At 32.9% G+C, this 18,015-nt stretch overlaps 2 protein-coding genes across 9 annotated transcripts in view; one reads left to right on the plus strand and one right to left on the minus strand.

The window, feature by feature from the left end:
* LOC123714804 (transmembrane protein 26) overlaps window positions 1-13,242 on the plus strand; it is a 30,866-nt gene extending 17,624 nt beyond the window's left edge. For all 8 annotated transcript variants that reach the window (XM_045669337.1, XM_045669339.1, XM_045669338.1 and 5 more), the window contains 3 exons: window positions 1,295-1,405; window positions 9,422-9,517; window positions 10,941-13,242. In XM_045669337.1, coding sequence (XP_045525293.1) covers window positions 1,295-1,405; window positions 9,422-9,517; window positions 10,941-11,022 — 289 coding nt within the window. In that variant the 3' untranslated portion in view covers window positions 11,023-13,242. The remainder of the gene's footprint in view (window positions 1-1,294; window positions 1,406-9,421; window positions 9,518-10,940) is intronic.
* A 2-nt stretch (window positions 13,243-13,244) lies between these two features.
* Window positions 13,245-17,902, minus strand: LOC123714803 (acylcarnitine hydrolase-like). Its single transcript, XM_045669332.1, has 4 exons — window positions 17,185-17,902; window positions 16,585-16,775; window positions 15,016-16,289; window positions 13,245-14,155 (listed from the first exon to the last, which is right to left on the minus strand). The coding sequence occupies exons 2-4, from the start codon at window positions 16,750-16,752 to the stop codon at window positions 13,996-13,998; spliced, it is 1,602 nt and encodes a 533-aa protein (XP_045525288.1). The 5' UTR covers window positions 16,753-16,775; window positions 17,185-17,902; the 3' UTR covers window positions 13,245-13,995.
* Window positions 17,903-18,015: the final 113 nt, after the last annotated feature.

An 18,015-nucleotide genomic window follows, 5' to 3' on the forward strand; every position in this document is an offset into this window, starting at 1 on the left:
TAGGCAGACCGTATAAAAACCTGTGTTTTTGTAAATAAATGTTACCCAGGTCAGTAATAAAGTTTTGAAAGATATTTTAGTACAAATCTAATCGATAGCGAAAAAGTCAATATAACATTTTGTAGCCGAAGAGGTTTTTAGATTCTTTAATGAGATATAATTTAATGGAGGACTGTGAGTACGATTGGTATAATGTATGTTATCATTTAAACAGTAATTTTTTCAAGTTATATGTTAGGATGTGTTTGTAATAAAAATAATCACTTTATTCAAATTGGCTTAGAAGAAAAATACTTTAGCCTAGTGAAACTTTACTAGCCTGGTTATTAAAAAAATATTAATTCTAGGGACGTAACTATTATCCCAATTTTTACTTTTTAAATGTTCAGAAGTGTTGTGTGCATATTTTTATGATCTCAATGTGTGCTATACTATAACTGTCACAGCTCATACTTCGCAGGCAAATCTCTAAGGCTTTCCACCATGGAGTTGTGGAATACGCATCCCAATCTCATACGGCCTCTCTTACAATCACTCGAATCACGGCTCCACCTCAAAACAGCTCCAAATTATTTTCTATTGTTCTTTACGACTTGTATGTAGTACCCCAAGTAATATAAAGGAGTCACATGGATTTGGATTTGAAAAAAATTTAAAAACTGATAATATTACATACATTACATACATATGTCAATGATATTTATTTATTTATCCCTTATAAAAATCTTCATTTTGATTCCTGAGAAATCCGTGTACCGTGACGACTACTGCATCAATTCGAAGCCAGTGGTGTTTTCTTGGTGAAACATAACAATCTTATCACGCAACCTTATTTGTCCTGCGTAAAAATTCCCCTTAATAGTAGCTACATGATTAAGGTATTCGATCATTACTACACTTTGGCTGTCCTAAAGAGAGCCTGTGATGGCGGAAGGCGTCGGCTTAGACTTGTTCGAAGTTGGAGATAATTTCCTTCATGTCCATTATGCAACAAAGAAATAGATGGTCTATTTCTTCTTCTCTTAGTTGCATAATGAAAAAGCAATGTTTTGTCCATAGTTGTGATTCTAGCCAAATTCATTTAAGATCGTGTTTTTAATAATTAATTCGTTCAGTCACTACCGTTGTAGGGCGCCATGTGTGGGGGTTGTTGGTTTGTTTTATTATATTTTTTTTCTATGTCGGCCAGTATTACTTTTTCCTTACCAAGGAGAAACAAGGAGAATGTATCGCATTATAACTATTCATTTAACACCTCTCAACACCATCATGCAAAGTCAATTTTCATTTTTAGAGAGAGAAAACAAAAGGAAAAGGGTCACAGAAGAAAGAATTTGACAGAAGAAACATCTATAGCTGTCATAAGTGATAGAAAACAGGACAAAATCGACGGAGGCCGGATAAGGTAAATGACACATTTCTGGTCTTTTAAACCATGCGAACATTAGATACTGCATAGTGAAAACTTTTAACTGACAAAGATGTGTGTGATGATTTTCAAAACAGAATCACGAATGTCATTCGACATATATATGGTGAAGTCGGGTCTGGTAGTGTTGTCGTCATACCTGGACCAAATCCAGGTAGTACTAAATATGTTAAAAGTACCCTTAACGAGCATGGTTCAAAGATACTCGACATTGCATTTACTAGTACAGGATTTTCTCATAGGCATATGTAGCATCAGCGAAGAGGAAATAGAAAAGTCAATTCTATCGGTGATCTCTAGGTGGTGTTTCGTATCCAAATTATTAAATCGTTAAATACAGAACAGTAACCTCAAAATCAGCAGAATTTTCAAAATTCCGTTTGAACCAACCTAGAAGTTACGGCACCTCCCATTAGAATTATTCGCGAAGATGACAGAATAAACACTACTAATCCAGAGCTTGAGTAGATAGATTATAGATTCGGTAGTGGGATGATCCATCAAAAAAGCAATGTTCAGTGTCTAGCTGATACCTAATCCGCTGTTTCACTAGTAATTGTTTTGAATATATAAAATTGACAGTGGAGTATTTTTAGCTGTTTGATTTGCTATTTTAAGAGAGTACCGAGAGTTTACGCCGGCTTTTTCTCTCGGCCGACATCCATCGGCAGAGGAGTGTCGGCAGATGAGTAGGGATGTCTACCTATTTAAATTTAATGACGTGGCATAAGTGATACTTGTACCTTCTGTTCCATAATAAACATATTTTACTTTATTTTTATTTTTAATAATTGTCTTTGATATTAGAAAAGATAGATTGTAACATATACCGTAGATGCTTGGTAAATGTCATAAAAATGCATTAAGCTGTACGGGATGTATTAGGAGACGAACGAAAACAACGAGATCATAATTAAGACTGCCTTTTATTAATGTTAAACATTGATTAAATAGGTTTTATAATTAGGTTACACGTGTTACATAAAATATGACCTTAAAAGATACATGGGTTATTCATACACTACACCACCCTTCTTAAAGAAGAAAAAAAATACATTGTTTTTTTTTTACAAACATATATCAAAAACTAATATTGATTATAAAAAAATATCTCATTATGCTAATACTAATTATCATTATATAAAATAATTATGACTATGATTACATAGTTAGTTAAGAGACATATAATTTAGTCCTATTTTTGTAAGGACCCGAATATAATTCATCAAATTTATTACCACCTTCATTTTTCACTAAAACTAAATCATTTTCCTTATATGCAACAGGGTTAGTATATTTGTCGTAATTTATTTTTCTTTTGAATTTACTATTAAGCAAATTATCTCTCGCTTCTTTTTGTGAAAGCTGTATACGATATTTTAATTCACATGGATATCTTTCGTAATTATATACAGGTTCCACTAAGTCTTTACACAAATTACTTGGAAGAATACATTTCTTACCAAACACTAGTTCATAAGGTGTAAACTTTGTTTCTGAATGCACCGAAGTGTTGTATGCAAAACACCAAAAGGGAAGCCAGTGGCTCCAAGTCTCTGGATGTTTATCAGTATGAATTCTAAGAAAAGAATTTAAATGTTTGTGAGATACTTCTAAAGCTCCTATGCTTTGATGATGATATGCCGTTGAATTTAATTGTTTAATTTGCAACAATTTACACATTTCTTGAAATATGGATGATATAAATTCCTTACCTCGGTCAGTAGCAATCTCCTTAGGAACTCCATACCTGAGAATTAAGTTGTTAACAAAAGATTTCGCTACCTCGTCTGTCTTTTTGGAAAGTAAAGGATAAGCTTCAACATATTTACTAAGCTCACATTGTAAAGTGAGTATATAAGAAAAATTATTTTTATCAGTTTCTAAGGGGCCAACCAGATCTAAAAACACTTTTTCAAATGCCGAATTAGCCGTAGTTGTAATAATCATTGGCTCTTTATGTGGAGTTGCATATTTTTGTCGTTGGCATTTATCACAACGTCTTACAAATTCTTTTATATCTTTATTAATTCCAGGCCAATAGTAATATTTCTTAATATTATTCAACATTCGTCTCATACCAGCATGGCCACTACTAGGTAGGAGATGAAAGTCGTTCAAAATTACTCGCCTGTCATCTTTGCTATTTATTCTCTCTACATCCTTTATAATGCAAATACGTGGTCCGGACCTATCTTTACTATTTTTTATTACTTCTAACAATTTATAAATAAATTCTGTATTATCCTTATTTTTCACTATAACCTCAACATTTATATCTTTACATAACTTATCTAGTTCTCTCACGAATTCACCTCGTGTACTCCGCGATTGAGATCCTAAATATTTTATAAAAAATAGTTCGTTTACTGCTTACGAAACAAAACAAATCAGTTTCATTATTTATGATACCTTCACGTTTCATTTTTTCATATCTTTTTAAATCGATAAATACTAATTCCACTGATTCCTTCGGTTTAATATGAGTTCCTACGACATTTGGTTGATCAGGCCAAATGTCCGAGGTTTATAATATATAATAATCTTTAAGCTTCCTAGTTTGTGCACGAGTCAAAACGTTAATGACATTCTCATTCATTTCTTTGAGTTCATTTAACGATATTCGAGATAAAGCGTCCGCAACGCTTTTATATATTCTACATCAAAATTATATTCTTCTAGAGCCAGTCTGAATTTCGTTAACCTACTTGATGGGTCTTTCAAATTAAAAAGGTAAATTAAAGGTTTATGATCTGTACGAATTTTGAAATATCTACCATACAAATATGGACGAAAATATTTAACCGCCCACACAATTGCCAATAACTCTTTTTCTATTACAGGATAATTCTTCTCGGCTTTGTTTAGTGTTCTACGTGCAAATGCAACAGGACGTCCGTCTTTATTAGCTAAAACAGATCCTATTGCATAGTTAGATGCATCAGTTTCTAAAATAAATTCATTTTGTTCTCCAAAATCGCGATATTGTAAATTAGGAGGTGAGATCATTTTTTGTTTTAGTGTTTCAAATGCGTTTTGACACTCATGGTTCCAATTAAATGACACATTTTTTCTACAAAGTGGATTTAAAGGTCGCGCAATTTCAGCAAAAATTTGAATAAATTTTCCATAATAATTTCCAAAAGCTACAAATCTCTTAACTTCGTCAAAATTTTTTGGACAGGGATAATTTTTTACTGTATTTATTTTTCCTGGATCAGGTTGTATTCCTTTATTAGATATTACGTGTCCTAAATATAAAATCTCTTTCTTTAAGAAATCGCACTTCGAAGGATTTAATTTCAAATTAACTTTTAGAAAATATCTTGCAGATTTTTATTATGATACTTAAAGATCTCCCGAAACAAATCAAATCGTCTAAATATATTAAGCATTTTTCGTAATTAAGACCTGCTAAAGCTATATTCATCATTCGAGAGAAAGAACTAGGACTTGTTTTCAAGCCCATAGGCATCCGAGTCATTTAAAACTGACCAGAGCCAAATGCTATCTATTTTCGGCTATTTTTATCAAGTTTCACCTTATAATAACCTTGATACAGGTCTAAATGACTGAAATCAACACTTCCAGACAATGATTCTAAAATTTCAGTTATATCCGGTAAAGGATATTTATCATCTACTATGCAATTATTCAATTTCCGGTAATCAATAATTAATCGCCATTTTTTAGCACCTGTTGAATCTATTTTTTTCGGTACTAATAATACAGGGCTTACCAATGCTATGCCTTCTTTAATCATTTTATCTATTTGTTGCTTAATTTCATGTTTCTGAGCTTGAGGTAATCTATACTACTTAGAAAAAATCGGTGTAGTGCCTGGTTTCAAATGTATGGTGTGAGTATAAGTATTAGTTGTTTGTAACTTATCTCCCGGTAAATAGAAAATGTCAGCATACTTGGCACATAATTTTTTCAACAGAGGTTTGTTCCTCATCACTCATATGAGAAAAATTTATACAGGAAAATAATTGTTTAACCCTCTCTGATTTATTCTCTATTTTATTGAAAGAACAAAGATTATACTCACTCAATTTGTGAATATAATAATTAATTTTTGGTAAGACTATATGATTCTCCGTTGTATTTAATATTTTAATAGGTATTACACCGTTTTTAGGCGTCGCGATTGAACTCGCTAAATAAACTCCGTCTTGTATCTCTGCTGAGCAAATAACACAGTCTTCCTGGAATTCTGTCTGAATATAATGAATCGATTCACATCTAGGGGAAATTTCTAATTGACTATTACATTTATTTGTAATGGGCAGAATAATTGTTTTATTAAACCCATCACGCATTATCAAAAAAAAAATTCTCAAAATCTAAAACGGAATTGAACCTTCTTAAAAAATCTCGACCAATTATACCACTACACATAATCGGCAATGTATTAAACACATAAAACTTATGAGTAATAATTAAATCGTCGCAGCTCAATTGTATAAACACGTATCCTATTGCTTGGACTTTGCCCCCAAGACCATTGATAAATATATTTTCGCGATGTATTGTAAGATTTAAATCTAACACATGTTTATATTTAATTGCACACAAAGATGCCCCAGTATCTACTAAAAATGAAAATGTTTTTACCTTTATTTAAAAGTTTGTGAAACAGTCGCTATCACATGATAAAATTGAATGATTTATTTCATTAGTCACGAAAAAATGTTTTTGGTTTTTCTAAATTTGGAATTGAATTTACAGTCTGATTTTCGTTCATAACGTGAACATTCGGTTGTTGCCGTATCCTTTGATTTCCACAAAACGTACCTCTATGCTGCTGACCTCTGAACTGGTGAACTCGCATTGGAGTGCCTCGGGCGCTGAACTGATGATTCCATCCTCGCTGGTTGCCTCGAAAACCTCGTCCTCTCCCCTTATAGGTAGGGAACTGGTTGTAGTTTACTCCTCGGTGACTTCTAAAATTATTCCTTGCACCCCTATATTTAGAATTAAAATAATGATTTTTATGCATACCCACAATTTCTCCCGCACCAGATGCGCTGGTGACTTCTTCATCAAGAGCCGCTTGGATAGCGTCCTTCAGGGTACTAAAATTCCTAGCTGCTATGATAGTGCTGAGCCTACGATTTCGCAAACCATCAGCGAATTTTTTAACAGCAATATTTTCATTTAATGGCTTCAAAATTTTATAACTCTCTGAATTTCCGTTTGCTTGCGATATCGTAAGATTCACGAATAATTCAGACAATTGTTGTCCATAATCTGAAATAGATAAATTATTTTGTTTCATATTTTCTAATTTACTCGAAATTGCAGTTGCCGCCTTGCGAGGTAAAAGTTCTTTTTGCATATCCGCAATTAAATCCCTCACATTTGAATAACTAGTATTTAATCTTAATTTTGAAGCTTGAGATAATCTACTTTTTAAAACAAAATTTATTAAATTATTTTTACACGTTCCAATAAAGAATTATAATATACAATATTGTCTATTAATTGTTTAGTATCGGCCTCGGTATCTGTCATAACGGGCAATAAATTCAAAGCGGTTTTTAAATCAAAAGTATTCATTGTTACAGTTGTTTCAGAGTTCGGTAAATCACTACGACATAAATCAATTATTTCGTTATATAATCTTAAAAACTGGTTACAAAAACTTCTCACAAGTTGATCATCATCATCGTCCTTCCTTAATTTTAAATTATATTTATTTAGCCAGTTTAAATATCGCCCATATATTTCATTAGTTGCATTTAATTTATTTATTAGAACATCACCTTACCTCCTCTTTGGGCCTATTTTTATTAAATATGGGTTAACTTCTTTCAATTCGCTATATAAAGACTGTAAATAAATTGCCATAACTTACCATTACATTTTTTATACATTTTTGAAGTATAAATATATAAATAACATTATTTTATTATAGTTAAAATTATTAATTAACATTACAGTCCATTAAATAATCCATTAAATATAGCCGTACCATATAAACGCAAACTCACATACACTATTTACTAAAACGTAATTTACTAGTAAATAATTTTATCTAACCGAGCACTTATCGAACCATGCACTTATCATCGCTTTTCACTACACAACACCTGGGTAGAGTTTATTCGGAGCTCGTGACTGAGCATCACCCTCAAGACATCCAGAAGTCGCTGCTGGTCGCCGATAAAAGAAGTTCTCAATGCAGCTCTATTAATTTGCCGCGATATCCATCGTATGTGACACTTCTTATACAAAGTATACGCAAAATACAGCATACCCATAAATATGCACAGAGATATGGTCATGAGCAATATGTTAGTAGTCGACATATGCCATTGTATTAGGTCTGCCGTAGCCTGATTTATCCCACTTGCAGCATTCTGAGCGATGACCACTTCCTGAGATTTTTTGGTTAGCCATTGCCTTAATTCAGGATTTCAAACCAATACACACGAATTACGTCTAATTTATCCAAACAATCGCTCTGTTTTAATAATGGCATTTTTAATAACATATTATAATTTTTCTACTACGTTAAAACACACAATACACTGTCTTATAAAAGTTCCACTCCCGTTTTGGTAATGAGGTTTCGTATAACAGAGGCGCGCGGGTGGTCGACCATTCTGGCAGTTTCGCCATGTACGGGATGTATTAGGTGACGAACGAAAACAACGAGATCATAATTAAGACTGCCTTTTATTAATGTTAAACATTGATTAAATAGGTTTTATAATTAGGTTACACGTGTTACATAAAATATGACCTTAAAAGATACATGGGTTATTCATACACTATAAAGCAAGGGAGGACCGAAGCAAGTACTTTTGGAAAAAGGCGTGATAATATAAATAAAATAACATATAAACCAAAGTCGGATAGGGTCAGTAGCATTTTGTAGAATAGACAATAGATTATATTTATGTGTAGATTAGCAGTGAAAGGCAGGGTGAGATCACCTTGACATAGAAGGGTTCCGAATCATGGCTAGTGATGCGCCAAAACCAATACTATAATACTTTACTTTAAGAGAAATAATATTGTCAAGTTCATAGGCATTCATTAAAGATGTACGATGGCACCTGGTGATCCCAGAGCTGGTGGTTTTCTCAACGAATACGTATCGCAATATATCGAAGAAATGCTAGTATTAAATGCCACAGGGCCCAATTTTTTTGATATTGTTTTAATTTTCTATTTATTATTATTATTATATAAGTTAAGAATATTGTCTACTAGCTTTGAGGGATTTTCAATCACCAGTCCTTTAAAGGAGCAATGGACAACAATAATTTCCGGGTTATAAATGACAGTAGTTCTTAATCAATATCGTATAAGTATTTATAGCTTGTTAAATAAATAAGTATATTTTAAAACTAAACATGAAAAAAAAATCATGAAAAGCTTATTGGCGATATTTTATTATTATGTTAATTGAATTAGTTATAACTATGAGTCCGGTATGCAAATAATTATTTATTTAATAGTGTATTGATAATTATAATCATTATTTTAAATATAACCAAAACGGTTTACACCATAAACGACAAAATTGTAATAAGGAATGTACCTGTTGAGGTGTGCTAATGTGTGTATTGGTGTTTATATGGTCTAAAAATCCATTTGATTTGTTGCTTTACTTCGAAAAAACGCGTGATAAAATAGAATTGGTCGTGACTTGGGTACTCATTATTAGCTATTTAGATTTACAATGCGTTTATGTTATTTTGAGTATAATCTGTATCAAAATAGAGGATATATCGACATTTTAGTGCAGCACTAGTAAGGGGTGCGGTTCAAATGAGCAAGCAATACAATGGATGCGATGACCCGCCGTGTCTATCTTATATTGCGTTATAACTACGCCCTTTCTTGTCCTTGGGAAAGCATTTCTGAACATCAAAAATCTATACGAACTCAAATGCCTTAATCTTAATTCAGTTTTCTCAAGATGGCCGACGTAACCTTTTTGACATAATACATTGACAGATAAAACTTTTCTTTCAGGGCCATAATATTGACAAATTCAGATGAAATCAAAGAGTTGGAATTGACTAAACTATTCAAGGATCAAGTGACAGTTGAAAACGAGAAGAAAAAAGGGTGAGCTATTTATTGACGTAAATAACTCAGTGTTGCAAGAATGGCGTTTCCATTCTTTCGTATATTTTTATTTTACACATGACATGACAGTATATACTATTTATTTATTTAGAAAAGCTTGTCATGTGTGCGCCACATGTGTGCCAACGCACGTCACACTGATACATTAGTAATTACGGTACAAGATTTACTGTGTCAACAAGTTATGTTTGCCTTATAGGCAGCAAACACGAAGAGAAAAAACATCGAAAATCTAGACGAAAATTGATATCAAAGTGTGAAAGCAACTATGTATATGTCGCAGTAAAGTACTTAAATCAGAGAGTTAATTGTCTATCTAATCTATATAATCTCTAGACAGTTAATTAACTGTCGATATTCAATCAACTCGTTAGCATTTTGCACAAATAAAGCAGCGTCGAAAACGTTAATGAACTTTACTGCGACATATATAGCTAGTTTGTCAAAACTCAATCTTGATATCGGTGAGTTTTGGCCAGAACGCGTTATTCTGAAAGCACAAATGGGATCATGAGATACCTGGGGTATCTAGAGGGTACACGAAAATTTAATTTAGTTGGGGCCATCAACCTTATAGTTAAATATTTTAAATGCAAACGATATATCAATTATTTTTTCTACGATTCTCCAATGACAGCTTTAAATACTATAGCGTGGTTTCGTATGGCAACTTTTTTGCACAAGATGCTACGTTATTTTAAAATGAAACAATTAAAATAACCCGAATTTATTACATTATTTACATAACTCCTAATTTGTATGTTTTCAAAATTAAATATAAGCACCCATTAGACAGTATAAAGGGAAAAAGAAAAATGTTTGTAATTTATTTGTTTTGCCTGCGATGTCACTTTCATCTGATTTTTATAGATAATTAATATCATATAGAAATAAAGCAGTGGCGCTACAACCTCTTTAGGCCTGGGTCTAAGACTTCATTATCATTTGTCAATATAATAGGCAAGTAGGTGATCAGCCTCCTGTGGCAGACATTCGACATTTTGGGCCAAAGGCAAGTCGGTGTCCATACGATGTTTTCCTTCAGCATTCGAGCGAATGTTAAATCCGCACATAGAATGAATGAAAGTGGTGCACAGCCAGGGTTCGAAACTACGACTTCAGGGATGAAAGTCGCACGCTGAAGCCACTATGCCAACACAGTTCTTATTTAAAGTAAACACTTTTTTACGGGATTGAAGCTATGTATTATTATAAACTTATAATTTTTTTACATAATTTTTCCTGACGTTTCGCGTGGTCACGGTGACCACGCACGCTGTAAAGGATAGCAGTTTTCTTTAAATGTGTAAAAACTATGTTAATAAAAGACAATACTATGTGCAACTGTTGTTATTTTTATCAGAGCTAAATATATAATATATACATTTATTTAACATTTAAGAACAAAGAAGAAGCAGAAAACCCAATCCTCCGAAGAGTCTCTGAACAACATCCAACACACAACAGACGATTCGGGTATTTGACATCACCGGGTAAGGCGGGAAAGTCCCCGGCGTAGTCCCAAAAGGAGTCCTAGGAAGAGAGATAGACAAGAGAAACGAGATCGCAAAGAGAAAAAGAAGAAAAGAAGGGACTCCAGCGAAGAGTCAGATTCGTCAAGCTGAGCGAAAAAATTCCATAAATAAGCGATCTTCTTTTTAATGACAATTGTCATTTTGACTTTAACGTGACTCCTTCAACGTCAAGTGAATTGTCACAATTTTTGGCGGGAAGCGCGGTTCCTATATCTTCTAATTTACAATAATTAGTTAATTAAGATAAAGCAATTGTAGGTTGCATTTATATTTTTATAATTAATTTGGGACCAGTCCATATCTATTTGTAGTCTTAACGTCTTCATTCGTTTCGGATCGGTTTTCGGAGAAATTCAGTGGAAGTCTAAGAATTTATTCATCGCTGGAATTTTATTCAGATCAGCCAGCAGACTTTGGTAATTATTTTAATAAAACAATTATTTCTATTATTAATTTCCCCGATAATCATATCGCCAACCTAAGTTGTAGTAAAAAAATATTAAACTGTCTGTAGGTATTTATTTAAAAAACGAAAAAATAGTTCCTATCACTTAATTTACGTATAGTAATACAAGGAATAAATAAAATATATGAAACAATCGTTCCGGTGTACTAAAACCTATAATAAACCTAATTAAAAAACTTGATAATTTTCCTAATAAAATTAGTATATAGTGATATATATGTTGCTTATTCTAGTATTATACATAAATAATAAGTAGCTATAACTTAGTTCAAGAATATATTTAGGCTAAACTAAATATAATAAAAGTTTCAAGAGCACTCAGGAAGTGTTTCTTTTCAAATTTATCTAAATTAATAAAATAACAAATATTAATAAAATTAACACAACAAAATTTGGTTAGTAATAACTTTTAACATTTTGGCCTTTTCTATTGTTGAATAATTAAATAAAAATATATTTTATACTTTAATTAAGAGGCAATAACGAATGTAAGGTTAAGATTCAAAAACGATATAAGGCGTTAAAAAGGCTTTGTTCGCGCTTTGTTGTCATAGTTCGCGCTTAAAATAATATTTTATTTGTAAGAGTTATGCTTCAAAAATATTATGGTGATGGAATCTAAACTGCGCATATTCTGGCACACATAATGGCGATCATGGCGTGCAAATTTGTCTTAAAATTAAGAATTTTACATCATACAGCTTACTCTAATGTCTTAATCTCACCCTAAGTAAATATGTAATGTAAGGCTATAATATTTTAATTGTTAATCATACATACTAAAATATATTGAATGTCTCTTTCTCGTATCAATTTGAAATATATAATGATGACTTGTTAAATTCCTCGGGTTTATAGTATGTTTACGATCCTCCATACTAAACCCAAACGTTGCATTTATATCTGTATAGTGGTCCGAATGTAGATTTTATGAGTTGATGTGGCTATTTCGTTAAATCGTCAGCTTTTTCATGACATGACATAACGTTATTGTTTTTTTCTGTAACTTCCGGTATTTTTTCTAATAAAGGCTGTAATGTTATTCTGTGGTAATATTTAAAAAAATAGTACACATGAACAGAGTGTCTTCCCCTATAAGTAGTGTTATTGGACACTTTCTTATGTATTTAACATATTATTTTTAGTAAATAAGAGGTAGTTTTAAATTACTTATTAATCTTAAGTAAGGCTAGATTTTAATGTTAAATAATGTCATTGTGCAGGGACCATTTGTTTAAAAGATGTTCTGTGGTGATTAGAAATGTCAAAGACTATCTGTTGAATCTCGTCCCATGCTTCAAAATTTGATTGAATAACATTTAAATTTGATAATATTAATTTGTTAACTAGATACTAAATAAGGCAACTGATACATAACTATAAAAACATTTTTCCCGTGGAGCATGGTAGTTCATGCGTGGCTAATGTGTGATACATTTAAAGTCAGCAACGTGTTATACTTGACGCTGGCTAATACACAAACCGTGCCAGAGCCAAAAAGAAGAAAAAAATTGCAACGTGTATTTCCCGTAACGATGGCAACATTATAGAGTAATCAAATATGTCTATTACGTGAATGTCAACTAATCTTAATAAAACAGTGTTAATAGTTGTTAATTAGTAATTTTGCACTCACAAGATTGTTATCCATTTTCATATTTTATTAAATTGTTAGATTTTATAAATAAAACGATCAAAACACATTTTATAATTTATTGACAACCTATTCATAATAATATATTTTATCTTTACTCTCAAACATCACACATTTTACAAGGACGCCAATGAAGTATTATACAATGGATATACACATGTGAAAAAAACACGAGAACATAAGGCGTACTGCGAACCAGTTCCATGAAACTTCCTCACAGTCGAGTGGCCCACAATTTAGCACAACTCCCAGAGGACTTTTTGTATTGAATAAGTTGTGTCTTACTTATACTTGAAACGTCAAGAGGTTTACTTAAGAGGGTGCGTTGGTGGCTCTTAACTCGCTTTATGAAGACCCCTCAGTCGTACGGGTTTGGAAATACCTACTTAATATAACTAATAGAGAGATATGAGTTGTGTCTCACCTCTAAGATTTTATTTATTTCTTTACAGCTAATGTATGGCCAAATTTAAACTAATAATATTATAAAACTGTGGTTCCTTTAAGTATTTTTTATAAAATTAACAGCAACCGGCGAAGAGTCCAGAAAACTATTGAGCTAAGCAAGCGGACAATGGGATGTTGTTGACACTGGACAGTGCGAGTCTAATACTCAGTAAAAAGTCTCTCTCGGTCTTGCCGGAAACACTGACTGAGTGTATCTGTGTATCTTACATTCATTAAATAAATTATATATATTTGTAAATTATCTTAATTATATTTAAAACGATGGGAAAGTATATATTGACTTCCAAATGGATTTAAACCTTAAACCGTTTATGAATACGGCTGTGACATAAAATTATTTAGTTGACATAACAGCGCCATATTTGTAAAAGAGTGCGCGCCAGAATTGTGCTCTCTCAGGCGTGAGAGGCGCCACGTATTGTGGTTCTAAGTTTATTTCTAAATGGTGGGGATACGGCAGCCATTCTCCATTTGATACGTCGGGAGTTGGGGTTCTGAAAGAAAATGACATATTAAAGCAAAAACGATTACATCTGAACCACTCCTTTCTATATATCTATTCTCTATATGTATTATTTATTCGCCATAGGGTTCAAATGCACAGGCGCTTATTAAAGATTTAAAATGGCGCCTGGTATATAGTACCGGTGACCACAGAGTTGGTGCTTTTCTCGCTCATCTAATAAATATATTGCGATATTTACTGCCAGCTTTAAAGGTGTAAACTTTTTAAATTTATTTTAATTTTCTATTTATCAATCTTTAAGTATTATTACTATTATGTTGGTTAAGAATGTTTTATGAATTATAATGAGATGGTCAAAGGTGACCAGCGAAACTGTACTGTCAATTGTTTCTGCTTAGGATTAGCAGCAGTGCGACGCATGTAGCTGATTTTGGTGTATAGAAAATGCTGATTTCCTCGCTATATTTTCCTTTAGTGTACCAGAAAGTGTAAATGGATAGGCCATACACTCCGAAGAGATTCTAATTATATTCCCAAGCATGCAGTAATTAGAGCCCGTAAGGAAAGCTTAAGCGTGGCCTTCCCAAGCAAACCTGGAGTACAGTTACAGATGAGGCAAAGAGAGCCGAGGTTTAATTTTTTTTTACAGGAGGCTCACCAGATGTTAAGTTAATCCGCCGCCCGTGGACACTTGCATTGCCAGAAGCCCGCTGCCGGCCTTTTCAGAATTGGTACGCACTTTTCTTGAAGGACCCTAAGTCGAAATGGTCCGAAAATCCTTCAGTGGGCAGACGGTTCTATATAGTGCGTGGCAGAAAATCCTCAAGAAACTCAATACTATTTAAATACTTTTTTCACGCTCAAACACAATTTTATTTTAGTACTTACCCAAATTTAGCGAAATTTGTCCACATCTGCGTCATGAAAGTAATAATTCTGGCGTCATTTTCATCCATTTCCAAAGGCAGTCTATCCAAATCGAACACATAAAATAACTCGTCCAAATTTGCTGTGGCATCCAGTGTACTGTTAGTTAATATACGACCAAGATTTCTGTTACCAACATAACTGAATAAATACTGATATAAATCTGTATTATTCCCGTATAGATCTGCAAATAACGACATTGGACCCACGTGACAGAAATCTGTGTTCAGGTTTACCAAGCCACCCACCAAAGCTTCATCATTTGATATTTCAGAAAAGAACGTATCTCTTAACATATTTCGGAAATCTTCTTTGTCTTCAGGATTGAAGTTCCTTTGGTCCAACGCTGAAAAGTCTTCGTGATGTATTCTATCCATTTGGCCTGTAACTGTATTATAGTCTAAAATAGAAGACAGACCTTCGACAGTATTTATACCAATAATTGCTGGTACTGGATGGAAATACTCAGGTCTGTTTGAGAGAATATTAAATGGAGTATCAGTCAAAAATGGTTCTTCGTCTTTGTACACTTTTTCTACAGATGGAAGGAATACTGATTTAGCATTCATTTGATTACCTATTGCCTCTTCTACTTTGCTTATCTGAGTATCCCTGTAAAGTTTGAGCAGAGTTTTTGGATCTTCAGATTTCATACTAAGAGACTTGGCTAAATGACTAGCTGTTTTGAGTGGACTATGGTCGAAAACGTGAGGGGAAAATGGGGATCCACTCTCAGATATAACTCGATGGAACAATCCTTTCGTACTTGGCGACATAGTCAGGTAAATAGCGGCTACTCCACCGCTGCCTTGACCAAAAACAGTCACATTATTAGGGTCTCCTCGGAAATTCTTAATGTTCTTCTGTACCCACCGCAACGCCGCCCTTATATCCTTCAACCCAGCATTTCCTGGTGCTTCTTTGATGCCTAAATTGAGAAAACCATAAGCGTTCAGTCTATAGTTAACTGTTACTACTATAACGCCATGGCTGATGAGAAACTGCGGCCCATAAAATATTGGCGTAGAGGAACCGACACCAAAATCTCCTCCATGGAGAAAGACCATTACGGGACAAGTAGAGTTAATGAATGCAGGGGTAAATACGTTGAGAACAAGGCAATCTTCGTTCTCGCTTGGGGCAGCGAGCGGATCGTATGTGGGAAATTGGGGGCAAAGAACAGCGCGATTGTCAGCTTTGTAGATACCAGTGAAGGATTCAGGTGGTGCTGGTGCCTGGAAAGGTCGAGGTATTAGAATATTTTAGTAGATACTGTTTTACTTCTCATTTTTGAAAAATATGTAAATGCAATATTATATAACGTTAACATTTTATTTTAAATACGTTTATTTATATGTATAATCATTCATACACATTATGTATTAATACACAATAAACAAAACTATATACATTTATAATAATAATATTATTTAAAGTTGGTAAAGAATGAAATCTGAGAGACTTGGAAAGTTAGCCTCTGTAAATATTATTTATGGCTTAATATTTTCTACATAGATTAAAAAAACTTACCCGAAATTTGATTGGTACAGCATATCTAATCCCTAAAAACTCATAATATAAGCCACTGGATGCTAAACTACCCTGAACTTGGCCCTCCGTCGTTGTCACTATCAAATTATTCTCCATTGCAAGAGTAACGCCAAAAATGGCGGCAAATATAATTATTTGCCACTCCATTATTTTTCAATGTAAATGAGGTTCTATTGAATGTGTAATGATAAGTTATCGATTAGATATTTGTCCATTTTATATAGTTATTTATCAAAAACTTTCGGAAATATTGCAATATTTATTTTACACCTTACAATAACACTATCACTGCAGAGACGCTTTTCCTGTTCATTAATATTTAGTTTAATAACGTGAGTTTCGATTTATTATTGCCATTAACTAGCACTTTTACTTAACAAATCAACACCAATATTAAATCATAGACTCAATAAGTGTTTATTAATATCCTGAAATCCTTTATAAAACAAAACTAATTTATATAATTATTATACTCCTCTCACTATATAACTAGTGTTGCAACATTGAAATTACGCGACAACAAACATAGGAATAAAGTGCAATTAAAGAGGACCTAAATCCGTATTACGTCAAACTCACCTTATAATTTTTTTTGACATAGATTATAAATACCAAGCGAATTCTTCATTTCGATCTTTTTGGTTTCGAGGTTATAAATTGCTAATTGTTATGCATCTGCATTTAAAGTGTTGAACGGTAACGATAAGTACGTGCTCTTTTAAAATAAGATAATCAGATTGTAAGACATTATGCAATTGTTAAATTATTATACAATTGTGTGAAATATTAATTGAATTGATAAACTGTTTTCCTGTATCAGGTTTGTTGTTATAATATAAGATATATGGAAGTGTTTATAAAAACACAAGAAAATTGTATCAAGTGTTCATGTTAAATTCGTGGAGAAAGATAGATGGTGCTATGCCTTCAACCTAAAGAGATCCTCGACCACACTAACCACTTACTAGTATAAAGGTCCCAGTGGCTAAGGTCGAAAAATTGTATACAGACTAGCCATAAAAACTTTGTTTACGCGAAGTCATAGTGTCGATGTCGAAATAAAATATGTATTCTTTTATTATTGTTGTATATATTATTCGTTTGTATCGGTCGTAAACAAAACCATTGCTGTTTTCCAAATACAAAATAATTGGCGGATAAGGATAACGGATAAACGGGAGCACCGTTTGGATAAGATAAGAGGTAAGATAAAGAATGCCATCTCACTTGCTCCTATTGCAGCCTAAAATAATAACGCGCAACAAAAACTGTATATTACTTGAAACTGGCATAAAGTTAATTCTATTGCCATAATATTTAATAAAACTATGTTTTAAATAGTGAGTGCCATCTTCTTTCGAAGGTTAGCCATCATACTACTTGGATTTTGGATGCAACTGAACATTGAAC

Source organism: Pieris brassicae, chromosome 10 (genome assembly GCF_905147105.1).
Source record: "Pieris brassicae chromosome 10, ilPieBrab1.1, whole genome shotgun sequence".
Taxonomy (NCBI): Eukaryota; Metazoa; Arthropoda; class Insecta; order Lepidoptera; family Pieridae; genus Pieris; species Pieris brassicae.

What these genes read in the sequence shown, in the direction of transcription:
- LOC123714803 (XM_045669332.1), bottom strand. Translation starts at nt 16,752, where the DNA reads ATGGAGTGGCAAATAATTATATTTGCCGCCATTTTTGGCGTTACTCTT. An exon ending in CTGTACCAATCAAATTTCGG is followed by an intron (nt 16,290 to 16,584) that starts GTAAGTTTTTTT and finishes CGACCTTTCCAG; the next exon opens with GCACCAGCACCACCTGAATC. An exon ending in ACAAATTTCGCTAAATTTGG is followed by an intron (nt 14,156 to 15,015) that starts GTAAGTACTAAA and finishes ATTTTCTTTCAG; the next exon opens with AACCCCAACTCCCGACGTAT.